Source organism: Pygocentrus nattereri, chromosome 16 (genome assembly GCF_015220715.1).
Source record: "Pygocentrus nattereri isolate fPygNat1 chromosome 16, fPygNat1.pri, whole genome shotgun sequence".
Taxonomy (NCBI): domain Eukaryota; kingdom Metazoa; phylum Chordata; class Actinopteri; order Characiformes; family Serrasalmidae; genus Pygocentrus; species Pygocentrus nattereri.
In genome coordinates, this window is record NC_051226.1 from 14,852,125 (window position 1) to 14,880,081 (window position 27,957).

Here is a 27,957-nt window from a genome sequence, read left to right on the forward strand (position 1 = left end):
TTCCGCGCGGTTTCCGGTGTTGTGAATTGTCTCTGGAAAGATGGCGGTTAGCATCCGAGCTCGTCCTATCCGAAGCATACGGATGCGAGGTGAGATTTGGAGGCTTCGAGTCTCACTCTTAATCGTTTTATCCAGTTCAGTAATAGGCCTTTTTCAAAAACCAGTTTTATGTGCAGCCTCTGTGTTGGCTTACTATCTGCTGTCGCTTTTTCTGACAGGTCGGAATGACAGTGGGGAGGAAAATGTACCGCTCGATCTGACTAGAGGTGGGTTACCTCAGACCAACCGTGCTAAGCTCCTCATATTCACAAATATATGAGCATTTTAAGATAGAGGGAACACCCTGCCTTAAAAAAACCCCGAAAACATGTTATCGGCATGTTTCCTCGTCTATCATCTACCGCCCGTAATGTTCCTCACTGAAGCATCACCCTGCCTAGCTGCCGTTTCTCCTGGCTGCTTGCTAGCGAGGCAACCTTCCAGTCAGAGTTGAAGGAGTCATAAATGTGTCATTTCTGACATAATTTGTGCGTGTAATTGCGCTTTTGTCAGTTAACTGGTGAATTGTCTTGACCGATAACTTAGCTAGATGTTATTAAGGATCTCTGATGCTGCTGGAAAACGTGTCTGAAAAGAAGGGCATTGTTTATAGCACATTATTTACCTACAGCCTCGTTAGCCAGCTAGCTGCATATTTTGTGTTTTGGGTTTGGTTTGTATGTAGCTATGTGTCTAAAGAAGATTTCTGAATACTTGGCAGAAATTTTGTAAGACAACCATGTGTTGGTATACTGTGGCCGTATAACATCTTAACCTACGTTAGTTAACTAGCTATAGCGCATCTAGCGGTTGTATGTTTACTAATGTGACGTTCTCCCATGGCTGTAACCTTACATTATGGTCATTACGGCATCCACGACTCTGCCTACTACTTGCTTTTAATATGCTTTATTATAAACTGCAATGTCATTTTAATGATGAGGATATATCTTGTTTGTAACAAAACACAGCAGGGATTTAAGCCCAAAGTTAAGCCTGTCCAATATGAAAAGAACTGAGGGACACTCCTATTGGACAATCCCTAACTCTGAGCTTAAGCTATCAGCCTAACTGATGAGTCTCACTTTGTAAAACACTGCTCAAATCATTGTTTTAAGGGAAGCATAGAACTTTGTTTTCTGTTTCCTGTTTGGAGCAACCTGTACACTTATACTTATGTACCACATCCTTTTAATTCAAGTGTTGAGTTCTGAAGTTACTTTAATTTCAGGAAATGATGGATATGCTTTCATACCTGTCTAGTCACTGCCCCTTCCCACAGTAGAAGAAAACAACACAGTCAAACTGTAAGGCCAATGCCATAAAGCACCTTATTCAGTGTGCATGCAACCTGCCACTACAGCTTTTCAAACTGGCATTGTTAAGCACCTCATTCCCAAGAGCAGATTAACACAGGGCTGGCCAACATGTGGCCAAAGTTGGACTGTGAGAACATTTGATTTGTCCCTCTAAAAAGTTAACCTGACCCTCTCGCCCTGTCAGAGCACACACATATATATACTTAACACATTCTTATTTTACTTCCTTAAAGTATATAGCTGTATATAGTTTTGTTCTTTTTTTGTCCCTTGGTTCACCACAAACATTGCACTTTGATTCCACAAGGCTAAACATTTTGGCACCTCAGCTTTAACACATGATCATGTCCTGCTGAAAGATACCCTGTTTTACTGTTTAGAAAAAAAAAATCAGCAGGAATCTATGACATAGCTAAAGTTTCCAATACATTTCACTGAGTGCTTTTACATTGCAATATGTAATAATGGGAATTATATCAAACATGATTAGTGTTGTACTGATGCATTCCTTGTCTCCAGTTTAATTAGCCTAATGTGCACATTTGGAATTAGCCTGCCCGTTTCGGAGGAGGGGGTGAATGTTTCAGATTCCTGTCAGATTTTTAATGAGTGAATGAACCAGACAAATGTGGCGAGATGAGTTTACTGTTGTCAGAGCAGATTTTTCCATCATACACTTAATGACACCTAATCAGAACCAAAGCTGCTAGTACATCAGCCATATTCAAGTTGGATTAGTATTACCTGGAGAGGTACTGTAATTTAAGACATTACAGATGAGATCCATGACTTTAATTTATCTGTGTGTGCAGTTTTTGAAGTCTGATTGAAAAGAGTGAATTATTTTCTCTTTTTTTGCCTAACAAGATGTTCCCCTCAGCAGTAGACTAGTATTCCTTTTTGAATTGGATTCACCATAATGTCATAACAAAACCTGCTAATAGACATGGGTGTGTGCTGTATTGTTATGGAGTGTTGCATCTGTACATCTGGCCTGCGACCTTTCAGTCCGATCTATCTGTTGTAATTTGGGGAAACTGCAGAGATAGTCTGTTTTAATCAGTGTAAATTGGTTTGTCTAATCTCTTAAAAATGACATTGCAGAACCCCCTTTTGTAATCTAGTTTGAATAGTGCTTTAGTGGAGTGGCACTGATATTTTCATACTGGTATGCTGTACAGCCAGCTGAGGAAGCATACTGGATGAAGAATTATGGTCCCTTCTTCGAGCATCTCATGTTTGACTTTTTTAATTTGAAAAATAAAACATTGGCCATTAAGGTTCCATCTTTGTGTGATTAGATTAGGAATTACTCATTTTAAGTGGGTCTCATGGTCGATACTGAATTGGCACTGATTGTCTGCTCCTTGGTGGAATTCAGATTTTAAAAGGCTCCATGCTTATAAATGTGAATGAGTCTGGAAAGAATAACATGTCTTCTTCACGAGTCTGTTGGTCCTCATTAATATTCTGCAGTGGTTTGCATACTGAAGACTAGCTGGATCAGTTGCATTAAATATAAGGTTAATTTATATATTTATTTTAATAGGCTCTATTAGTTATAATAGTAAGATGAATGGTATTTATACAAATCTAAGCTCAAATTTTGAGCAAAATAAAAATAGTTTTCTACTTGTATAAAATTCTAGTATATACTTTTATAATTATACTTTTATAATAATAATAATAATAATAATGATGGTGGTGGTAGTAGTAGAAGTCGTAGTAGTAGTAGTAGTAGTATTAACTTTTCATTATGTGATGTCCAATAACATATAATTGCTTTTGTAGTTTACTTTTTTGGGCTGTGTATCTTATTTTGGCTTGTTCTGAAAACTTAACTTACTCTACACAATGGAATTAGGCTTGATTTGACTTGTGAACTCTGTTAGGATGCACATTTTGCCAGGTTTACAGTGTTACAGTGTGGTGGCAGATTCTACAAACAACCAACCCTTCTGTTCAGATCTTTCACAAATGGTCATTGTTACATTAGTGTGTAGCCCAGAGAGGCACAGTTTACAGTGCAAATACAAAATATGGAGAAAGGTTTCCCTTTGTATCAAATAGCTAATCTGCATTTGACAAGTAATTGCATCTCTTCAAAGGGAATACTAGATGTTGGTATATTCAAAACATGCCCTCATGACATCACATTGCCATGATCTCTCTATTGTGTTTGCTTTGTTGTAGTGAGACAGTGTGGTGGCTTTGCTCGGAGTGTTTCAACCCTACTACCACAGTACCACAGTGTTTCATTTGACATAGCAGTAAAATAGGCTTGGTGAATCATTCTAATCCATGATAAAACAAACCGTGGTTGATTTGGGGTGTGCAGAGCTCAGTTTTATCTTTACTTGGAGATAAGCCTTTTAGTAGTAATGCATATCACTTGTTGCATCTGATCATTGTGTAAAACCATGGATACTGGTTCGGTTGTTAAGGCCTAACCAGGATATCGGACTATTATAATGACAGATTGCTCATCTTAAGTTCTAGGTGAATGGATATGCTTGAGTTAACATATTAAATGTTAAAACTTGTTAAACAGTGTCTTGAAAACATACGTGTTCAGGCTGGTTTGACTATATAGACTTGTCTTTTTAGGGGTGGTAAATGTAATATTTACTTTTAAATCTTTGAGCTCATACCCCTTTCACCTTTGTTGTAAGTATCCTGTGGAGACATTGTACAAAATTGCTAAATAATGTCTGGTAATGCACAGACTGATGGACCAACTATTTTAGGATTGCATTTTATTATGGACTGTTCCAGTTTAAGACCCATTTTTTGTGTGTTACTAGCATGAACATATCATTTACTACCATGTACAGTTTTACACGTTCTTCTGAATTTAGTCAATTGATCTGTTTGTGGTGTATCAGTTCACACACTGGCTCCATTGGTACTGTGTTAGCAGTGGCATAAGTTACTTGTCACAACTCAACCGTACTCCTTATTGGCTGTTCTTGGAAAAACAAGTCTTGTTCTTAAAGGGGAATTCCACCAGTTTTTCAAAATTTCTGCACAAATTGGGCATTGAGACGTAACCAAAGTCATTAAGAGTGAAATGTTTAAATTTAGAGAAACTTACTGACTCATACTACATTGTTGAAACGAGTTCCACAGTGACACCTGAATTGGGTGCACTTTCACTGTTGAGTTTAAGAAACAAAGTAGTGATGGTGAGCACCATATATGAAGGGACAGTGTTGTCATTCCTGCACCTATTGTCATGATACTTCTGTGATTGGCTCAAAGAAACTCCTCTCCCTTGATTATTGGCCCGTTACAGTGGCTACAGCTTCTCTAGAGTTTCTTCAGCTATTATTTCTTGGAAATTAAGACTGAGTCAGCAGTGGGTTAATTGAATCCTGATACATGTGGATTGAAATGTTTTAATTTGGTTAAAAAATTAGATGAAGAACAAAGGACTTTTTCCAGATATTCAGTGATCTAGTTTTTTAATGATCATTTTCCAACTGTAGCTCAGTACTGTAATTTCATCTGATATCATCTTGTTACAGACCCTAAAGATAACTTGCGAGAGATCCTCCAAAATGTGGCCAAACAGCAGGGTGTTTCCAACATGCGTAAATTGGGTCACCTGAACAACTTCATTAAGGTTTGTCATGATGTCATTTGCTCCATGCATTTGCTCTGGAACACTAGGGCTAAGGCGTAGTTATTGGTTTGCCATACTACCGTGACCTTGTAGCTATTTTGTTGAACATGTGTAGCTTCACTGTCTTGTAGAGACATTCTTAAAGGTAGTGGTTCTCAAAATGTTTTTAGCAGATTAAACATTTTTATTTGATAATGAAATGCTCATTATATAGACTGTTTATTTCCTGTACTAACATCTCTTACCTCTCACATAGCTACTTTGCAATGTCGGCCATTCGGAAGAGAAGTTTGGCTTTACCTATGATGAAATCATTATCTGGTGAGGCATCAAACCTTTTTGAAATATTGGATGTACACAGAGTTGGTGTAATATCGGACCTGATTTCATTCCTCATTTTTTTGCCAGTCTCCGATTGGCTCTACTTAATGAAGCTAAAGAAGTACGGGCAGCAGGTCTGCGAGCTCTCCGCTACCTGATCAGAGATGGCGCTATCCTCCAGAAAGTTTTCCGCTTCCAGGTGGATTACCTGATTTCCAGGTTTGTCTAGCTCATTTGAAGAACAGTTCCCAATATGTCCTGCATCAGTGATTTCAAAATGAGGTCTTTTTAGCCAGTTTTTTTTTCTAGGGACAGTGAAGTAGATGGAATGCATTCCATCTACTTCACTGTCCCTAGAAAAAAAAACTGGCTAAAAAGACCTCATCATGATGCTAATTCTTAGAGAACACTGGATCAGCTCATGTTAGGATTTCAGAGAGTGCGTGTGTGTGTGTGTGTGTGTGTGTGCGGGGTTATTACAGAGAGGGTGACTGAGAGAACCTGGGAAGTGGAAGTCAACTGTAGTTAGGATCAGTGTGAAGCAGTAGGTTCAGAGGCTCTCTGCAGTGTAACTGTGCAGCAGGGATGTAGTGTTCCCTTTGTCCCTTTGCTGTCTATGCACATCGTCAGCCTGCAGCAGGGGTTATTTGAACTGGACGTTCCAGCCACAGGTTCACTCCATGCAGAATTCAAATAAAAGTGCCCTTTTAGGTCTTTTTCTCAGACTTGGCAGAAGTGAAGGCATAATTAATTGATGAAACTCATGGTCACTTCTGCATGGGGCTGTATGATTAACTGTATACCAATCCAAATCATTTCTTTGGCATCTGCACTTGATTGCAGTTGTGAAAGACAGCAGTTGAGGTAAAAGTCATTTCATGGTACATATACTGCAGCATTTAAGTTCTAGATACAAAGACAGTTCCACATTACATCCATGCTCTAATCAGTCGTATGAATTTTCACTGTGAGTGCAGTGAGAATACTTGCAAGTTACAGCTGTTCCTGCTCAAGAGAGGTATACATTCTGACAAATCAGGCTTTTCTACAAAATGTGTTCAACTTGTTTTAAAATTGTTAACAGAAATAACACAGTTCAGTGGTCACTGAAATAAAACAAAAAGTTTGTGTTTGATTTATCTGAAATTACATTGATCATTGAATAAGCAGACTTCTGTAACATATCCTTGCCTCTTTACTGTGTAGGTGCATTGACATTCAGCAGAGCAATGAGGTGGAGCGGACCCAGGCACTCCGACTGGTGAGAAAGGTGAGGCACCTAAACTTGAATTTAACTGCAAATGTTGTTTTGATGTGTGTTTTAAATGTGCACTTATGAAGCGTCTCAAACCCTAAATGTCATCATGTGCCCTTTCAAAGTACACTGTCATTTGTGCTCTATTTTTACATTAATATTTTACATTAAAAGTATAAAATGTTTCCAGTTTGCTTCCTAGATTCCTGTCTGGTAAGGTTTGACATAAAGTAGCTGTATATGGTGGGTGTAGAGAGATGTGCTGTCATCTCAGACTGCCAAGCCAGTGAACATTGTGGCCAAAATTATGTGCCCTGAATCATAAAACCATGTTTACAGTATATAAGTTGAATTTAGAAATTAGTTGGTTTGAAAAAGAAAACATTTATTAAATTTAAAAAAAAATGTGTGTGTGTGTGTGTGTGTGTGTATGTGTGTGTGTGTATATATATATATATATATATATATATATATATAATATTTTTTAAAAAAATTTATCCAGTATAGATCCTTTCATTAGATACTTTTTAGCTACTGCAGTAATAGCCTCTCAGCCAACTTATTTAAAACCTTGTTTTTTTAAGACATTACTTCTTGGAGGAGTAGTAGTAAACATTGGAGCAGCATCTGTGAACCAAAACCACCCATTCTGATTGGTCCTCACTGGTAGCTCATGGAATTTTAGATTAGAAGCTGCTGGACGCATTGTTGGAATCCTCGCCAAAGGTTGCAGTAAAGCTGCATAGAGGGCACTAGTGAGCACTCCTTTGAAAGTCAGAATGAGACACAAGCCACATTATGGCCTCACGGCCCTCGCGTGCACATGTGGACAGCAGGACCGTAAATGCAGCACTTGTGATTGGGCTTTTGTGACCAGGGGCACAGAGCGATAGGCCATGTCTACCTGGGGATATGGTATACCAGTTGAATAACAAGTCTCAGTCTCTCTCTCTCTCTCTCTCTCTCTCTCATGCTGTCTCTGATCCTTCTCTATTTCAGATGATCACTGTGAATGCTCAGCTTTTCCCAAGCTCCATCACCAACTCCCTCATCGCTGTAGGCAATGATGGCCTGCAGGAACGTGACCGCATGGTGCGGGCCTGCATTGCCATCATATGTGAACTTGGTGGGTGAACATACACACAGACACAGGCCTTTTACTTTCATTTTGCCACACTAAATATAAAGTGATGTTTGGTTACATTTGTACAGCACTGAAGAACCCGGAGATTGTGGCTCGGAGGGGCGGTCTCAAAACCATACTAAAGAATGTGATTGACTGCCAGCTCAGCCGCATTAATGAGGCTCTGATGACCACCATCCTGCACCTGCTCAATCACCCTCATACACGCCAGTATGTGCGCTCTGACGTCGAGCTTGAGGTACAGGCCACAGTTTTTAGAACCAGTCCGTTAAAGCAAAGAAAAAGTGCTGAAACTAAACAAAACACCACATAGTAAAAGGCATCTTAAGGCATAATTATATTCTTTTATCTTTTTTTAGCAAATCCTGGCACCGTATACAGATTTCCACTACAGACACAATCCAGACACTGCAGAGGGACAGCTCAAGTGAGTGTTCTAGTTTGTGCCATTGATCACAGAGCTTGTTTTTATCATACAGCTCATTATGACATGAGTAATTTGTTTGATCACTTTTTACGTACTGTAATTTGCATGTTGGAAAATCATGCCATTGTACTCATTTTGAGCAAAAATTTTCATACTAGGGAAGACAGAGAGGCTCGGTTTTTGGCCAGTAAGATGTCTATTGTAGCTTCCTTCCGCTCATGGTCTGGTAAGTAATGAGTGCTTTCAATTAGACACCTTTAAACTTACATTTGTTCAGATGTTTCTTGCATTGCAATTCAGCTCAATCCCTGGTTGACCACAGTTTTTTTTCCTGTCTTAATCCAGGCATCATTAACCTGTGTAAGTCAGGCAGTTCTGGCATCCAGTCCCTCATTGGCCTACTCTGTATACCAAATATGGAAGTGAGGGTATGTAAACCAAATATGGAAGTGAGGGTATATAGAGGCTATTTAAAGGCTACATGTACATGAAGTCCAAATTGCTGTTTATATCCTGATTACTTATGTAGTTGTAAAATTTGAAAATATAACACTTCATGGTTTCCTATGGGTATCTGTAGTAAAATTCCAGAGTGACCAACCTGCAACATTGGAAATCACCTTGTTTTTCATAATATGTAAAGTACATAGATGTGCCTTTGAAACTCACGGCTCATGTCTAGCAGTCTGAAGTTTCTCCAGCAGGGGATGTAATTGGCGCACAAGTCTAGAAGCAGGGTTGGGGTGGACAGTATAATTGACAATCCTGATTTTTTTTTTTTTTTTTTATTAATATGAGAAAATCCTGTACTCATTATTTGTAAGTATGACCCAGACCTAAGTACAAGTCAAATTAAATCATTTTTAAATGTTATCTTCGGAATGATTATTTTTGTTATGGCTCAATATGAAATTCAAGTGTCAACAGTGTTTATCTGAATATTTATTCAGTGATCTCTAATTGATCACTTAAAATAATTGCATTAAATATTTGCTTCTCTTCACTATGGAACGGATATTCAGAATTGACAGTACTGATGAGTTGTTCTAATGGCTGTTCTCTCTACAGAGAGGCCTACTGGAGGTGCTGTATGACATATTTCGCCTTCCCGTTCCCATAGTTACACAAGACTTCATTGAAGCTCTGCTTAGTGTTGGTGAGTGGTGACACAGCACAAATGCACATTATGGATGGCCAATATGATGATAAGTTTTTGTGATACATTAAGTGTTGTAATAATACATTTTGTCACATGTCCTATCCTTTTTTCAATCCTGCATTCAATATATGCTTTTTATTAAGAGTTTTGCTTAAAATGTTATTGGGAATTCTTCTGGACTGCGCAAACAGAATGTATAATAACTTCTACATTCCTCTCTCTTCTTCTGCAGATCCCAGTAGATTTCAGGACAGTTGGAGGCTGTCAGACGGCTTTGTGGCCTCAGAAGCAAAAATTATCCTCCCTCATCGGGCACGGTCAAGGTAAGAGCACTGGAGAGAAAGAGTGATATAGTGTGAGGGGTGGGGTGGGGTGGGAGCAGACATTAAGATGGAAAATTGCCAGACACTGAAAGTCTTAAGAGCTTTTAAAATACTTGGAATGTCTTTTCTGTATTCTTTCTTATCTCCATAGGCCTGACTTAATGGATAACTACCTTGCACTTGTACTCTCTGCCTTCATCAATAGCGGACTTCTAGAGGTACAGTTCTTTTTCAAGTGAAGGTGAAAGATGCATATGCCATCCTGCATCACCACTGGTTTTACAGAAAGTGTTTGTCATAGATGTGTAAGCTTGCAAAATATTTTGCCCCCAGGAAAGATTGCAAAATGGTGTCTCAAATATGCCATGGATACCTGTTTAAACCTGCTTGTGTTCTCACATGTCCTCAGGGGCTGGTGGAAGTAGTCACAAGCAGTGATGACAACATTTCAGTCCGTGCTACCATCCTCTTAGGAGAACTCTTGCACATGGTATATTTTCTAGGCATTTTCACTTTGTTTTCATCAAAAAGAAAAGAATTATCTAGTCTGACATTGTCCAGTGGTCTTTCTAATTTAGTGAGTTTCCTTCCTCTTTTGCAGGCCAATACCATTCTCCCTCACTCCCATAGCCACCACTTGCATTGCCTTCCTACACTCATGAACATGGCAGCCTCCTTTGATATCCCTCAAGAGAAGCGGCTGTAAGCATTCTTCACAGCTAAGTCAAGTCTAAGACATAAAGGGAATTTTCCAGCTGATGATGTTTGATGAAATGGTCTCTCTTGCTCGTTATGCTGTGTTAGACGTGCGAGTGCGGCAGTGAACTACCTGAAGCGCTTCCATGAGAAGAAGAAGCGAGGCCCCAAGCCCAATAGCCTTTATCTGGACCATATTGTCCGCAAGTCAGCTGCTGCCCACTATTGTCGAGAGCAGCACCTGCGACCCCAGAAGGATATCTATGTGATTAAGGTATAGCCAAAATGTCCTCACCCATGAAGCATTGCTCTAGGAAAGTGTAGAATATACTGTTAGCCTTTAGGTTAGCTTTCAGAGCATTCAGAGTTAGCAGATTTTAAATTTGTTCTTTGCCAGCAAGTATCTTATGTACTCATGTACATTGGAATAGAACTGATGTTCCTTAACCTCGCATGTACGTGCTACTGTGTTTTCAGGACACTGAGGAGGCATTGCTGATGAATCTCAGAGACAGCCATATTCTCAATCACAAACAAAACCTGGACTGGAACTGGGTACTTATCGGTACAATACTGAAGGTTAGTAGAACAACAGAAGATCAGATAATATCATGTTATATATTCTAAATGACTAGTTTCTTTAGATGATTCACAAACATATAAAGTCTAATCTAAAATGTATCGTATCTGTTATGTTGCAGTGGCCAAATGTTAATTTGCGCAGCAGCAAAGATGAACAAATGCACAAGTAAGAATATATTTATTGACTTTTGTCCTTGTTTCCTATGGTGTTTGTACTTGCGCTGTACTTAATTGTGCTATTGTTGCATTGTGAATTCACCTGATATTGTGTCATGGTTTCTCTAGGTTTGTGCGGAGGCTCTTATTCTTCTATAAACCCAGCAGTAAACTATATGCTGGCCTGGAGCTGGACCACAGCAAGGCTAAACAGCTTACCGTGGTTGGCTGCCAGTTCATTGAGTTCCTGCTGGAGTCAGATGAGGTGAGGGCAAATAAGTAGAAAAGGTATACAGTTTGGAGAATAAAAAAGTAGTACGAAAGGTGTGTGTGTGTGTGTGTATGTGTGTGTGTGTGTGTGTGTGTGTATATAATTGAGTTTTATCATTCAATCTAATAACCTTTTATCCTTTTAAATTTACCATTTGCTCTTGCTTATCCTCTCTTCAGGATGGGCAGGTATATCTGGAGGACCTGGTGAAGGACATTGTACAATGGCTGTCTTCATCATCTGGGCTGAAACCGGATCGTAGCCTACAGAGCAATGGTCTCCTCAACACTCTCAGCCAACACTACTTCCTCTTCCTGGGCACTCTGTCTGCCCACCCTAATGGTGTTAAGTTGTTGGAGAAATGCGGTGTCTTCCAGTGGTGAGTTGTGAGAAGCATTCCTGATGCATAATTATATTTTATGCATTGATGAGTTCAGATGATGGAGCAAGGTTTGAGCCAGATACAGTTGATGGGAGTGGTTTTACAGTGTAGACATTTGTTCATCAAGCATTTGTCCTTCTTAGCCATCTTAAGCCTATCTTTCTCGGGAAATGCAGATCTTTTAACCATTATCTTCTTCTCCCATTGCAAAATATATGAAGTAAGTGCTATAATGATGCATTGTCCTTGATTTCTCGGTTTCCATACAGCCTGCTGAACCTGTGCTCCCTGAAGAATCAGGATCACCTATTGAAGCTGACTGTATCCACACTGGACTACAGCAGAGATGGCTTAGCACGAGTCATCCTTTCCAAGATCCTCACTGCTGCAACGGACGTAAGCAAATGATTGCCTGGTGCTCAAAGAGTTGATATTTATGGACTGAACATGTCTATGGACTGTCAATGTTACTTCTTGATGCTTACAAAATACCTTGTATACGTTTACTATTCTGTTTCTGTTGGGAATGGCTGTTGTGTTGTAGTTATTTCATTACTGCTAATGAAAAGGTTTAAATAATAGAGAAAGGCTCTCTTTGTAGAAGTTACCACAGAGTAACTTCTGTGTGTGTATATATACTTGACAGAACTGCAGGCTTTATGCCACAAAGCACCTGCGAGTGCTGCTCCGTGCCAATGTGGAGTTCTTCAGTAACTGGGGCATCGAGTTGCTGGTCACTCAGCTCCATGACCGAAACAAGGCCATCTCTATGGAGGCTTTGGACATACTGGATGAGGCCTGCGAGGACAAGGTGAGAGATATGGCTAGGCCAGAAGGACTCAATTACATACACTAGGGAGGTTATATTATTTAAAGCTTTATTATCATTAACTCTACAGAAAAATAGTTTTTCCAGGAAAAGTAATGCAGCTTAACCCAGCATGTTGGAGTTTATGGTATTGAAATTTAATAAATAGTTAGGTCAAAAATACCAAGTTTACATTCCTAGTTTCGGTTGCGACCTAAACATGCATTTAGATATGTTCATATATTTTTTCAAACTGGTATCCTTTAATTTTACATTTACAACAAATTAAATGATCTTTATTCAATTCACATTACCTTTTCTGTATGCTTCATTACTAATTGTATGAGGCTCGTAGCTGCTTAAAATGAAAGTCAGCCTCAAATTCTGCTGTCTAATGTTATGCTGTCAGATTGTTGGTAAGTTTTGGTGTGCAGATTTTATTTATTTAATTTTTGTTGCAAAACAGTAGTAATTAGTTCTGTAGTGTTGAGCACAATGACAGAGCTATTGATGGATTCACTGCATGCCTTCTGCTTTTGACTGCCTCTTTTTGATTATATGTGTTATATTCTTAAGGCGAACCTCCATGCACTTATTCAATTGAAGCCAGCACTAACTCACCTAGGGGACAAGGGTGTGCTCTTGCTTTTGCGGTAAGCTGGAAGAATCTCTATGAATCCCTTAGGTTTTATGTCTCTGGCTCATTGAAGTTCATGTCAGAAATGTTTAAACGGGAAGAGACATGAAATCCTATCACTGCCAGAATTTTGAGTGACAAGGTTATTTAATTCTGAGTACTAGACCAGAGCCTTTTAGATTAGCCACAACATTTTACATGTTATCTGCCTACATTTAAGAAGTTATCAGTAATTAGACTGTTTTGATGTTGGTCTTAATAAAGAACAAAGTGAATGGGGGGCTGTTCAACTTAAGATAATATTCCATTTCACCAGTGACCTGTTTTTGTCTCTATAGGTTCTTGTCTATTCCAAAGGGTTTTTCCTACCTCAATGAGAGGGGCTATGTCAGTAAACAACTGGAGAAATGGCAGAAGGTACTGTAACCTTACTTACTTGGGGGATCCATTGTTTATCCTCACCACAAATTATATACATCTGTTATGTTGTTGGGCTGTCCTTGTATATTGAAATGAACTAATATCTGCTTAATTTTGCAGAGGTTGGTTTTTATGCTTTCTTTTTAAATGTTTATTTATTTTAACTCGGAGCAAAAAGGAAAAAATCTACAAAGTGCAAAGGAGACCATTAACTCTTAAGGCTATTAAGATTGTAAAAGTCTATTAGGATGAATCATTGAGGATCACTGCTGAGCAGTTTTTTTCCCTTAAGAGTGCTTAACTACATTTTGAAGAAAAATGTTTCGTTCTAATGAAAGCTCTAATGAAACATGCTCTTGTGACATGTTTTTGATTACTCTGACTTTTAAGCTGTACTTGACACACCTTTAAACAACTGTGATATTCTGATAGTTCTAGAGCTTTTTATATTTCATGACTTAGTACTAAAACAAATAATACAGCAATACCAAATTTATTTTTCTCTTGTGGTAATATTTTTCTAACAGTGCACTGTATAATTATTTTCTATGAAGGAATATAATCTAAAGTATGTGGACCTAATAGAGGAGCAGTTAAATGAAGCACTCACTACTTACCGCAAACCAGTTGATGGGGACAACTATGTACGACGGAGCAACCAAAGGTGCGATTTTCTGTGCTTAGAATTTCTTCTTTGCTATACACTTAAAACCAATTTGTTGCAGTTTGCTGTTTACATTTCTGTTTTCATTTGGTTTATCACTGGTTGTTGCCCCCAGAAACAGGTTGCAAAGGCCAAATGTATATCTACCAGTGCATCTGTATGGTCAGCTTGTGCATGATAAGACAGGTTGCCATCTCCTAGAAGCTCAGGTAATATTGGAAATTGGTAAAAAAAAAAATACTGGAATGGAAAATTACTTTTGTTTCATCTTTTATATCATTTATGTATTATGTATTCACTATTGTGAAGCTTTCATGTCTTCTGCTTCTTCCTGACAGAATGTCGTACCAGACCTGAGCTATACGGTGCGCTCCCCAGTGCTGGACACGTGGGAAGGCATCAAACAACTTAAAGCTGCTCTGTGGGCCTTGGTTAGTACAGTTTTGTGTGTGTGTGTGTGTGTGTGTGTGTGTGTGTGTGTGTGTGTGTGTGTGTGTGAGTGAACTAATGTAAATTTACATTATTATCATTGCCGTATTAATGTTAAACTATATAATAATCCAAATACAGTTACGAAGTACCACCTGTCAGAATTACAGAGCCTTGTGCTGTAGCTGCGTTTTCTGGTGATAATAATGATAATGTAGTTACCATCAAATTACAGTCTAGGGTAGCTTCTAATATTACTTAACCTATAAAGATGTTCTGTGCAGATGACATGGAACACGTGACATCCAGCTGTTCTCTGCAAACTTTGCCAAGCTGTAGTGTTAGCATGCGTCTAGACAAGCATGTCAGTTTTACTCTCTGCATTTGTATGTACACCATTCTTTCCCAGACTGGAAATCTGTGTTATAGTCTTTCCAAGTAGTGTTCAAAGTATGTGCTGTACTGAGCAAAAAGTTTTAGGCATCTGAGAGAAGCTATTTCTATGGGCACTAAGCATTTAGGTGATGGAAATGATCAAATACATGTGATGACTGAGGGTGTCTAGGAGAAATCTGGCACCAAACTTTGTTTCTCAAACTAGGTCACAAGATATCAAGTACTTTTTTGAAAACAAGAAATTCCTTTTTGTTTATTTGTAGTATTCTTATAATGTATATTTACTAGCACAAAAAACGTTTTAAATAATGTGCTTTTGCACAGAACTGTACAGAACTGTATGAGTAATAAGTTAGTGATTACACAATGTCTAAGTAATATATCCATCTATAATAATTTATATTATTAATATCAACTTATTATATTATTAACGTATAACAATTTTTCTAATGATCACAATATTTAATATATGTTTTGGCTCAAGGCTGTTTTGTGTGTGCGTGCGTGCGTACATGTGTGCAGTTTGTTTATTGTGTGCACAGACTGTTCATGAACGTGTGTTGTGTGTTGTGTGTTTTTTTTTTTTTTTTTTTTTTCTTCTCCCCCCCCAGGGTAATATTGGTACATCAAACTGGGGTCTTAACCTGCTGCAGGAGGAGAATGTGATTCCAGACATTGTGGCTTTGGCCCACCACTGTGAGGTTCTCTCTATTAGAGGGTAGGTAACCACAAGCCTCTTGTCCACTTTACCTCTGACATCCAGTTTTCTGGGGAGCTTTGCAGTATTATGCAAGGTTATGCTGACTCTGCCTTAATTGCTCACGTACACCCTTTGAGTCAGTTTCCGCTTTCAGATATGTTGAAGTTCCCTTTTGCTCTCATTCCCTCAGGACTTGTCTATATGTGCTGGGTCTGATCTCCAAGACAAAGCAAGGATGTGAGCTTCTGAAGTTGCAGGGCTGGGATGCGGTGAGGCACAGCCGTAGGCAGCAGTGGCCTGTGGTGCCTGATGAAGTGGAGCAGCAGCAGCAGCAGCTGCCGCCACCTACCCTGCTCTCCTCAGTTCCCAGCACCCTAAGCCTCAACTCAGAGTCCACTAGCTCCAGACACAACAGTGAGAGTGACTCCACCCAGCCCAGTGAGTGCTCTTCCAACCACTCAGCAGCCTTTAGCCACACTCACAGCTGCAGTTCTTTATATCTCACTGTTAAGCTACCTCTGTTAAATGCGTTTCCCAGAATGTTAAGTGTCTTTGTCATGTATTACATACTGTGCTTGATAGATATTGTCTAAATGAATGCTGGGTATTAAGTATTGATTCCACATCTACCTTTAGTGTTTAGATGTTTGTGCTACTTCTGTTTTTCAGGCATGTACATTTTGGATGATGATAAGTTAGAGGGTTCAGAACTGTCTGAAGACCAACCCCTGTACTTCAGGTCCAAGCTCCTAAAGGACCGCAGCCCCTTCACCATCTTGGCCTCCAGTCGCTTCGTCCGCAACCGCTTTCTCATCTCCCTCTCCGGCAAGAAGCTGCGCAGCACCAGTGACCCCAAAGGCAGCGGTAACACTGGCAGCAGCAGCAAGCTCAACAGTGACCCAAAGCTGGGAGGCCTTCGGAGGAACCGCACAGTCACCGAGCCCTCCGTCTACTCCCCTGGCCAAGGGGACGTTTTCAGCCCTGTATTTACTGACGGCCTGCCCAAAAGCCCCTCAGTTAGCCTGGAGACATCCTTTGTGGGAAGCAAGTCAGCAGACCACCAGGGTAGCACACCCAGCATTGCAGAGGGGGAAGTGCGTGTGCCTCGGGCCTCAGAGCGGAGTTCAGCAAGCGGGGATGGCCAGCGTGAACAGACCAGCCGAGAGAGGCTGGCAGGTGACAGCTCCTCCTCTGGAGGTGGAGGTCAATTTAAAAGTCGCAGCCAGAGCTTTAACACTGACACCACAACCAGCGGCATCAGCTCCATGAGCTCGAGCCCGTCCCGAGAGACGGTGGGTGCTGTGGATTCTTCCACTATCGACACGGACTGCGTCAGCCTCAATACTGTCATCAGTGCCCAGACTATCAAAACGCTCCATTCTCTCACTCCCCAGTCTAACCACCTGCCTCTGTCAAAGTCCAACTCTGTTCTACTGGTTCCCCCGGGCTCCTCTCACACTCTGCCCCGCAGGGCTCAGTCACTCAAATCCCCTTCAGTGACCACCATCACAAGCCTAACAGACTGCAGCTTCATGTACACCAGTCCTAGGGATGCGCTGGGGTATGCTACTCTCAAGCGACTCCAGCAGCAGCGCATCCACCCCTCTCTCTCCCACAGTGAGGCGCTGGCCTCACCCGCCAAAGACGTACTCTTCACTGATGCCATCACCATGAAAACTGGCAGTCTGGACTCCAGGCTCACTTCACGGAGGTATGAATGTTGGCACACTCAAATAATAGCATGTTTTTCTTTTGTGCCGGGGTCACTTTTTTTCTCCTTTTCATCCTGTTTTCTGGTGATTCTTTTGTACTGCCAGAGTATATGAACACTTGGTGTTCATCTTTTACATATTATAGCAATTTTCCTCCATTGTTATGAAAATGAATGCCTAATGTCAGTTTCAGATAACTCAGGAAAGAAGATCCATGACTGCTAAGTCGATTGCATCATGGACCACACAAACTTCTGCATTGTCATTACTAATTATATCCTGCGGAACTATGAAGAATATTTTCACTCCATCAACAAATTTCCCTTTTCTGGGTCAGATTTTTTAGAATTTGAGTTTTCTGTTCTTTGACTCAGCTCAGATATTTTTTAGTACAAAGAAATAAGTTTTATTTCTCATACAGCAGTCAGGAACATTGCATACAACCTTATAAGGGAAAAGGAAATTCCTTTGTTTTATGTTTGCAGTGCTGGGATCTTGTAGTTAACCAAAACATTTACTAAAACAAAAAATTAACAGTGAAGAAATGTATAATGCATAAAACTATAATGGCTACACACAAAAGAAAAAGGAATACTTATAGAACAAAGTGTTTTTAATTTTTTCTCAGTGTGTGAGTAAGAATTTAGATGTGGATCCCTGTTGTGCTTGGCTGTTTTTAAGGAAAGCTGGAGTCGAGCTGAGCTCAGTCTACTAGAATTTTATTCTTCCCTTAACAAGTACCTACTATCACAGCATTCATCATAATACAAAAAACTAAAACTGAAACAGTAAAAACGTAACTAAAACTATTACTTTGGTAACAGATAAGACACACACTTAATTCACACTTATACCATACACAGAAGCTTCAAATCGGGCCAGGATCTTTCTGTAGTCAGAGATTGTTTAACCACTTATGTTCAATAAAGTAATATAAATTTAATAAAAGCTAATTTATTGACTGGATATGAATAGCAATTAAAATAGGACATTAAATGATAGGTTTGATTAATATGAATGCATAGAGAAACTAGACATGACATTCTCCTGATGAAAATACTGTAGTTAGCTGAGAATCAGAGGTATGTATTTAATGGGGAATTGAGGAGAATCAACAGTAGTGGAGTGGAGATGCTAGTGTAATGACTGATCTAGGTTTAAATTAAAAAGGTGCAGAATAACACAGCACTGAGCCTGAATAATATAACAGGAGTGAGGGTGTTGTAGTGCCTTTGAAGCTTTGAAGAGAGTTGCAGGGTCTCTGTGTGCTGATGACCTGGAGGGTCCTGTTCACATCAGGGCCTTCTGATAATTAACCAAACAGCACTGCAACTTAGGGACTGGATGCACTCAATGAACTCAACTGGTTTGGGTTGGTCTTTTGTGAGGATGGCAGATTGCGACGGTCCTTTTGCAATGGCTGGTCATAGCAGGCTGCAACTTAACAATAGGCTGTTGAATTAAACGTCTGTGATGGCTTTGTAGGTTGGTACAGGCTGTCCATAATTCTTAAACTATGCTCACACAAAATTTCACAAAGAGCTATCGTTTACCAATCAAAATGTACAAATTAAATAGAAACAAATGCAGCTCAGCTGGGCTCTTCAAAGTACAAGAATTAACGTTAGGCTGAATAATTCACAACCTGACTCTTTTCAGGTTACTGTGCGAGTAAAATGACAAGTATAGATGGTCTGCAGAGTAGAAAGCAGAGTATGAGCAATTAACTTGTTCTGACTTCCTTGGTCTACGTGCTAGGACATGAAATTGATCTTTTCTTTGGGTAGAATTGAGGCGTTGGAAAATGTTTTCACGCCCATTTTCCTAAAGGATATTTAATTTCCCTTTCAGACTATCTGCTCAATTCACCACATGACTTTGTGTACACTGTGATTTCAGAGCATGGTTGTAAAGCATAGAGTAAAAGAAATGCTAAGTATGCAGCTTTGCATACATTATACACTACATTAATATTTCCAGTGGATATATGACTGCCACTATTATGTTAAGTATTGAGGTTTTAGTGCTGCTTACTGATAATGCAGTACAGTTTTAAGAATCACAAAATAAAAGAGAAATGAGAAAGGAAAATAACAAAAAGAATATAAATAACACTTGGGAGTCATATGGACATTTAACTAGACATTCAATTTTTCGAACAATTCTGACATGGAAATTTTAGGAAAAACAGCACTTATTATTTCAGTAACATGGTGGGCCTGTGGGAGAAATGCAGTGATAACCCAAATAGGTCCTTTTCACTTTTCCAGGTTTTCACTTACATCAGTTTCTGTTAGCTGGTAAATTCGTTTCTGGTTGAACCAAAACAAATGGTGCAGTCCAGCTTCGTTTTTCAGTGCCACAACTCCAAACAATATATCTGGGATTGCCATGCCTGGGATTTCGTTAATTTCTGACCATGCACACCATAAGGTAAAAGTGGTTTGTCAATCTGAAGGGTAGAAGGTTAAAAGTTTAGATTAAATGCCAGTGGTCATGCTCAGAGGTGGTGCTGTACCCTGTCCTTTCTTTTGGAATAACTTGCAAAAGTACAGGATTTGAGAATCTGTTTATTCAAGAGTGTCTACATGGATCAGATGTTAACAGCTAGGATGAGGAGAATGGAGTCAGCTTTTCATTCAAATTAGCTTTCCACATTAAACGATAGCTTACATCTAAATGTGCACAGGCAACAGAACATAATCATTTACGGTGGAACAGAATAATTCAATGAGAAGCCATTTACTGATACTGCAAAAGCAGTCTGTGCTTACAAAGCACTGCAAATGCAGATAAAATTAATTTGCTGGTCAGTGCTAGAGACTGATATTGAAGAGTTGATATTGAAGTTAGGAAAAGAAATTTCTTTAATTCAAGGAGCTGGTCTGAGGTCTTAACAGTATGCTGGACTTTGTGACTTCTATAGGGGGTTTCTGTGTGCCCTCCTAGAATGCTTGAAAGGAGCTTTGAATGTGCCATAAAGGTTGTAAACTCAGGGGATTATTCTGTCATTAATCTTCCTTTTATCTTTGTTCTTGAGTGCCAGATGTTTTTTTTTCTTGAACAATGATGCTATGAGGGTCAGAAAGGAGGTGATCTGTTCGACAGACCTCAGTGTTTCAGGAATATAGTGATCTTACTTAATCTAGCATTGATTAGTGGGGAGGGTTCTTCCTTCCCCCAAAGTCAAAAAGGTCAACTTTCCATTGAGGATTTTGTTCAGTTTATGAATAAAATATCCAAATCCAGTACACTTAAAAAAAAAAAAAAAAAAAAAAAAAAAAAAAAAACTAAAATAAAATTGTTAATGCACCTTTTAAAACTGACAAACTAAATTTAAAGCAAAAACAAAAATGAAAAGCTAAATCAAAAGCAGAAACTTAATAAAAATGCAATCCTGATGGAATGTCCCTCAAATAAGCTCCTAAAGCAGAATATGGGCTCGTTTTTGGGAATAATGTGAACTGTTTCTGATGGTCCCTCTTAGGTATTCAAAAAAGCGCTTCAGCTGTCTGGGCCAAGGCTCAGGCGGGCCCCGTCGCCGAATTCTCCTGCCACGGTGCGTGAACCACCCCAAGGGCTGGCACATCTCTTTTGTTTGGAAAGACCGGTTCTGTTTTTTTTTTTTTTTTTTTCCCCACAAATTTTACCCTTGCATCTATACAAATCCCTCTTAATCAGATGTGCTTTGCCCCCAATTTGCCACTAGTGTCCCTTTTTCCACCAGACTTGCCCTCTTGATACTGAGCAACCTTAACTCACCCTCGATCCCAGAAATCCCCTTTCAGCAGAGAGCAAAACGGCCCTTCCCTCCCAGTGATCTTATTCAGCTAATATAGAGGAATGACTGAATTGAACCTATATCCTCTCTACCATAGATCCCCTGCTGAATATGAACGGTAGGAATGGTAGTCCAGCAGATTATGGAAGTTAACCCTGTTATTCCCATTAACTTTTCTGTGTCTGAAACAGAAAAATGTAACACATTTAATTTCATAACTTGGTAAATGTTTAGCGGCTGATAGTCACTAGGATAGTCCATATTAGCTATTCCTAATCAGCTAGTCTCTACCCACAAGTCAGGTGATTTGTGTAGTCAAAATGATTTTTTTACTATAACGGAAATTACCAAAGTTGCCTTCAATATTTGTTCAGATGAATTGCATAGTCACACTTTTTTGTCCTGCTTCTCTCTCTCTCTCTCTCTCTCTCTCTCTCTCTCTCTCTCTCTCTCTCTCTCTCTCTCTCTCTCTCTCTCTCTCTCATTCTCTCATTCTCCCCTCATCACCCTCCTCTACTCCTTCTGATGTGTTCCATTGTCTGCCTCTGTGTGCACAGGTTTCTGAAGGCTCTGAGCTTTGCATCTTTGGATAAGGAGGATCTGTTAAGCCCCATCAGTCAGACCACTCTGCAGCGCTCATCCTCTGTACGCTCCATGGTGTCCAGTGCGACCTTTGGAAGTTCAGATGATTACATTGGTCTTGCTCTCCCTATGGACATCAATAATATGTTCCAAGTACTCACATTTTTCTTTTTTTTGCTGTCTTGTCCTTTATATTGTCTGCTTTAAGTTTCAGTTTAAAAAAAAAAAAAAAAAAAAACTGCATGGTAGATGCTAATCTGGAATGTGCTGTGCTGATGTTTTGTTTCTGTACTGATTTAAAAAAAAAAAAAACAGATAAAAGAGACTCCATATTTCCAGAAGAGGACGAGTCCACCCTCAGAGGACAGATCGGCAAAGTTCTTCTCTGGAGACTCTGATGGTGAAAACACATTAAGGCACATATCTGATCACATAGATCTACATAAATATGATGTAAATATCCATCTGAATGTTGCTCACTTTTCTGACAGGTCCCAGTGAGGGCTCACGGCATGGTATCCTGAAGTCTCAGCTGAGTATCACAGAGCTGATGGCAGCAAGCAGGGTGGACCAGCAGCAGCTGCTGGGCTCAGAGGAGACTGGCTTACAGGAGCACACTGAGGAGAACTGCCTCTACTGTGTGGGCTGCAAGGTGCTGGGCTGCAACACGCACACCCCAACACAGAGCCGGCCAGGTGAGCCACATGATCTGCTTGATTCTCTTGATTTTCCAGCTCCACTTTCAGTTTTACGCAACCACTTTAGTCGTGATAGGCTTTGATACTATTTCTTGTTAACAGATTGGAACTGCAGACATGGGTTTCAGTTCTCATACTCTAAATTTGTGTTTCTTATTCTCTTCCTCTTATTTCCAGACTATGCCGATGCTCCATATTCTGAGTGGTGCAGCCAGCCCATGCACAACCACCTTGAGGTAATGCCCCAGTCCAAGTTCTCAGGGGTGTCTGGATGCAGTGATGCTGTGTCCCAGGGCTCTGCTGGGAGCACCCGCAGTACAGAGCTGGTTTTAGGTATGAACAAACAGGTGCTAAAGATGCTATGTTTGGTGATACTGTATTGATTCTCAAAAAGCACAGTATCAATTCTTAATTAATAGTTCACATGCAGATTCGTAGCAGACTGTTTTACTCCTGACCGCTAGATGACAGTATTGTAATCTGTCTTCAGCCATTAGACTGTTCTGCTCCAAGGCCAACAAGTAGTGTAAAAAGCTGACATTCGCTTCCTGTTCACCATCTTTGGTTCGAATTTTTCTGTTTCACCTTAAATTGGCTGCCTTGTGTCCTGCCTCATTCACAAAGCACTCAAACAAAAACACTTAACAAAAGCTAAAACACTTAACAAAAGTTGTACATGAATTGGGGCTTAAAAGGATGATATATGTAAATTTGTTGGTTTTCATAACAACAAAAACTTAAAAACTGACTGTTTTTGCAGTCTAGTTTGAATGTGTGGACAAGTAGGGAAATGGTGCTTTTTGAAACTTTATCAGTATTTACACACTTCATTGGCATCGTGTTTAAACCAAAAACTCTAAATATCATCTGACTGTTTTACTGTCATCAACTTCTGTGCAATGGCAAGAAGTATGTTACTGTGGAACATAGGAAATACTAAACTTGAGAATGTGATATGGACTTCAGGCGTTAAGACCATTCCAGAAGATGCTCCAGCTTGCAGAGTCCTGCTGCGAAAAGAGGTGCTCCGTCTGGTCATCAACCTTAGCTCATCAGTAGGAACCAAGGGCCATGAGACTGGACTGCTCACGTAAGATGAGATACTAAGTAGCAATTATGCTACTGATGGCCAAAGATCAGTTTTAATCCTCTTTTTCAAATTCTCTAACTCTGCAGGATCAAGGAAAAGTTCCCTTATGCGTTTGATGACATCTGCCTGTACTCTGAAGTTTCTCACCTGCTGGCTCACTGCATGTTCAGACTAGCTTCTCGACGCTTCATCCAGGAGCTGTTCCAAGATGTTCAGTTTAGTCCGGTAATGCTTCCTTTGACCTTTTAATCTTGACCTGATTTTTTTTTTTTTGATTATTATTTTGGTTACTATTTTTCATGATACTTTCATTTTTTCACAGCTTTTTGAGGAGGCTGAAAGCATCCTGTCAATGCCGCCAAAGTCTACCACTGTAGATCCTGCACCAGAATCTTGATTTACTCAAGTTCTACAGCTTCAGCTTGCTGTTCGCCTCCTCTTCTTCACCCAGTACCCCTATTCATTCCACTGGCCTGGCCCTGAATTTAGGAAGATGGAGGCATTAAGAGGTAATATGAGGATATGGAACAGGCACAGGGTGAACAGCAAAGACAAAATATGGACAGCTGTTGCTGAATGTGTATGAAGAAATCGGTACGGCATGTTAAGGAAACAGGATTGACGAACTTTCTGCCTGAACAAAAAGCCTGAAATCAAGACTGGAATCTCTTTAAAGCCCTGTCAATGGAAGATGTAACCAAAATATAGTGTTTGACCCACCGTAAAAAGCACTGACAATACGGTGTAATAAAATTTAGAAGCTGAACTATAAAAGAAAGAAAAATAATATCGCATCTTGAAAGAAGAAATGCTGAAAGAATACAAGATGCTGGTTATGTTCCTATATCAGTTCTGCACAGTTGTGATTGTCCTTAACTAGGGGCCAATGCAAACAGACTGAAACAACTCAAGCATGTTTTCTAACTCTTCCCTCAGTGGATACTTCAGCTTTGATTTTAACACTACAAGATTCCAGTGGTTTGTATCAGATCTCTCTGTCACTAATTTCATTCATGTGTATAAAGAAATAAGCAGTGAGCCTGTAATTGAAGCATTCATTGAAAACAAGTGTAAGACACCCAAATGTAAGACAATCATCAATTAGTAGTCCAACTGACTGGCATGGATTAATGTTCTAAAACGTGCCCTTGATGAGGTTTTTGTCTAATACATTTGAACAAGATGAATAAATACAGAGGCTCAAGTTAGAAAACCTGTTTATGGTGAAATGTGTTCATCAAAGCCATGGTCAGGATGGTTTTAGGGCTGATTAGATGTCAAATGGTTCCTTTAATCTGCTCAGACTACATACAGTGAACTGTACCATCTTGTTTCTCCTATCAGAAGTATGAAAAATATGCAGTAATGAGAGTTGATCATCCTGACTGGGACTTTATGTACTTAGATTTTTTGGCCCTATTTCTTGCTCTTTATTTTCAGTTGTGTCTATATTGACAAAATACATTTTGTAAGACTTTGCCACTTCTGCAAAAAACAGTGTCCTCACCACTTCCCTACAACAGGCTAGTATCAACACTGAGAATCTTACCTACTTTACCAACTGAACTGTCTGGTCCTAAATATTCATAAAAATGTACGTAGTATATTTATGAATATTAGAATGTTGACAGTTACATTGAAAAGTTGGAACTGTCCTGTTGCAGGAAAATGTTGTAGAATGAGACTTTATGAAAATGGACAGGAGGAGAGGCTTGGTTCACCAAGAAAAATTCACACTATCCCCCTTCACTCCAAAATCACTATTTTCAGTCCCTGAGTTTTGCGTCTTTAGTTTAGAAGTGGAGCTGCATGGCTAATGTAGTTAACATGTAATGGAAATCATTTAGGCAATGCAGATTTCTGTTATAACTTTGCAGCTCCAGTGCGAAAACAATGAAACAAGTCAAATGTGAGACACCAAACAAGTTTTAGTTGATCAACTACGATTGGTGTAAGACATAAAAGTTTGTTACTTCCAGTTATGTTTGATTTTTCCGGTTAACAATTCCTTCTACATCTGGATGGCAAACCCCCAGAATGATTTGGTTTGAAAATGATATCCTTTTAAATGTAAAGGAGCTTTAAATGGGTGAATATCATTCCACAAATTTCAGTTTATAGTGTCTTATGATTAGATAATTGTCTTAATATTTATCAGACATCAACCATAAACCTTCAAAAGGTTCCTGACCAGAAAATGGCTTTTTGTTTCACCTTCAGCAGAGCTTTTGAAAAATGCATGATATTTATTGGCTCAGAGCTGCTGGACAAAAACTTCATCAAGCTGCTTTAAGTGAGTCTTGCCAAGGTGCAAATTTCATCATTCGCGATTCAATTGTCATCTTCATGAAATCGACTTGCTTCTTCTCGTTGTAGCATATTTGTAACCATAACATTAAACTGACAGGAAATTATTAGAGTGTAGAATGTGGAGTAGTGAGGGGAAAATAAGCATTTGTGCCTTTTTCTTCATATCATAATAAGTTTCCCAAAAACTTTGAAATCGCATTTTGAATATCTCATAGCACTCCTCAAATGTAGCAAAAAAAGCAAAACATTAAGTATAAAATTATTGACTATAAGTTTGGAGCTTTAGTGTATTATTCTGGCTGTTATTATTTCATCAGGCTGCCAGAAACCGCTGACAAGCACCCATTTTTAAAAGAGTAAGCTAGTACTGCATAGTGTGATATGATTGCTGTGTCAGCCTGATTTCCTTCTAGAAACATGAATTCTTTTAATCAGAACCCATTTCTAGCTTGCAGTGGTCTAAGTTGGCACTAAGGCAGATTTTATTCAACAGGATTTATTTTTTACAGATGTGGTCAAATTATAGCCTTTACATAATGGCCATTACATAACAAAGACACAACCATGCTTTACTCTCTCAGATTTAGTTTCAGTGGAGCGCTGCATGCAGCCTTCTTGGTTGTGATGAAGCCACGACAATGCCTTTCGTCCGCTCAGTTCCTCATTCTAGTCTTGGAGCGGTTCATTAGTTGTTCATCAGATAAAGGCTGATTGCTAACACGGTTCCACCTTGTTCTCTCAATGAGTGCATGGTCCGTATCTGAATAATTTTATGCAATGTGCCTGTTGATTCCAAATAAATTATTTTGGTATTGTAATTGGTTTTATTGAAATAGAACGATGACATTGTTTGCTTCGTTTTGGCTGGACCAGTCATGCTATTTAGGCAACTTTAATTATTTTGCCTTATTTTTTGGATTAGCTTTAATCCTGTTAGACTTAATGAACTTGTCAAGGCTTCTTTTTTATTTATTATAGATTCTAATAAATCAGCCTCTTTGTCTGCCTTGGATTTTCCCTGAAACATCAGGTTTTTATCATTTTTGAAGTGTGTGCATTGTAACGTAAGTTATGACTCTTAAATCGCCGGCAATAATAACAGTCCTTCCTTGTGTGGTTTTGCATATGTGTTCTTTTGTTTTTTTTTTGTTTTTTTTAAATAATTGATTTTATTCCTATTGGCTGCCTCATGAGATGGATGAGCTGATTTGGAGCCGGACAGATAAAGAGCATGTAGATATGGAGGATCCTCTCCTTTTTTTTTTTTTTGTTTTCCCTCACACTGAAAATAGAAACTGTGTATGGATTGTTAACGTTCTAGAAAGTGGCCCCCTTATAAAGTATTGTAGCCGGAGGATGTGCTTGTGAAAGCAGCATTTTAAGTTGGTTTAAAATAAGGAACGTCTGAACTGATTCGCTTAAAATGTTATTTCCCCTTTATCAGTGTTGACAAAAAACCAGTGTTACGTTCTCTTCCCTTGACTGTGATGCTGGTACTTACTGCATGAGACATTTTTGAGCGTGTTTTTGCGCTGGTGGTTAAAGTGCCAGAGAATACAAGATACTAAATTATAGCCAATATTTAGCCTTTAATTTCTGGGGCCGGATTCTGAATATGTTGCAAGGGTTTTTCCTCCATTGCTCCTGGTGGAGGAAATGGTGAAAATGTTTTTTTTTTATTTTATTTTATTTTAATGTACATTTGTGTCATGTAAAACAAAAATGATGCACCTTCCATTCTTTTCTCTGAAGTGCACTCATGATTTTGCAGAGCACTGTATTAAATTTATTAAGCACCATTTAATATTAAGATTGCAGAAATGGATGCAAGAAGTGTTATTTATATTTTTCCTTAAGGAAAAAAAAAACATCTCTCAGAAAGCTGTACATACTTGTAATGTTACCTTTTCCCTAATTGTGGTCTCCCTTGTATAGTTCAGTGTTTGTTTTGGGCATTAGCAAAGAGCCTTGAGAAACAATCTTATGAAAAGGATGCATTGTTAATAAAATATACGTGAAATTCATTGACTC

General features: G+C 39.2%; 1 protein-coding gene across 4 annotated transcripts; it reads left to right on the plus strand.

Annotated features, from left to right (window-relative positions):
* rictorb (RPTOR independent companion of MTOR, complex 2b) lies at positions 1 to 27,950 on the plus strand. Of its 4 annotated transcripts, none has more exons than XM_017718088.2 (39): positions 1 to 89; positions 219 to 266; positions 4,886 to 4,983; positions 5,240 to 5,304; positions 5,392 to 5,523; positions 6,511 to 6,574; positions 7,559 to 7,685; positions 7,772 to 7,941; positions 8,063 to 8,130; positions 8,289 to 8,356; positions 8,476 to 8,558; positions 9,199 to 9,286; positions 9,522 to 9,612; positions 9,764 to 9,830; positions 10,022 to 10,102; positions 10,214 to 10,314; positions 10,417 to 10,582; positions 10,786 to 10,887; positions 11,010 to 11,056; positions 11,176 to 11,311; positions 11,497 to 11,696; positions 11,969 to 12,095; positions 12,346 to 12,510; positions 13,084 to 13,160; positions 13,483 to 13,561; positions 14,119 to 14,228; positions 14,344 to 14,437; positions 14,567 to 14,659; positions 15,665 to 15,771; positions 15,944 to 16,191; positions 16,423 to 17,464; positions 20,953 to 21,024; positions 21,804 to 21,981; positions 22,144 to 22,228; positions 22,320 to 22,523; positions 22,704 to 22,859; positions 23,493 to 23,616; positions 23,703 to 23,841; positions 23,939 to 27,950. In XM_017718088.2, the coding sequence occupies exons 1-39, from the start codon at positions 41 to 43 to the stop codon at positions 24,011 to 24,013; spliced, it is 5,226 nt and encodes a 1,741-aa protein (XP_017573577.1). In that variant the 5' UTR covers positions 1 to 40; the 3' UTR covers positions 24,014 to 27,950. The 4 variants fall into 4 exon arrangements, with proteins under 4 accessions (XP_017573577.1, XP_017573578.1, XP_017573579.1 ...); XM_017718089.2 differs by having other exon boundaries at positions 14,350 to 14,437; XM_017718090.2 differs by lacking the exon at positions 20,953 to 21,024.
* The last annotated feature ends 7 nt before the right edge of the window (positions 27,951 to 27,957 follow it).

Bases quoted from the DNA above. Each gene is read 5' to 3' on its own strand.
- rictorb (XM_017718088.2), top strand. From the start codon at position 41: ATGGCGGTTAGCATCCGAGCTCGTCCTATCCGAAGCATACGGATGCGA. The intron at 7,942-8,062 runs GTACAGGCCACA...ATCTTTTTTTAG, and splicing joins GCTCTGACGTCGAGCTTGAG to CAAATCCTGGCACCGTATAC. The intron at 10,103-10,213 runs GTATATTTTCTA...CCTCTTTTGCAG, and splicing joins TAGGAGAACTCTTGCACATG to GCCAATACCATTCTCCCTCA.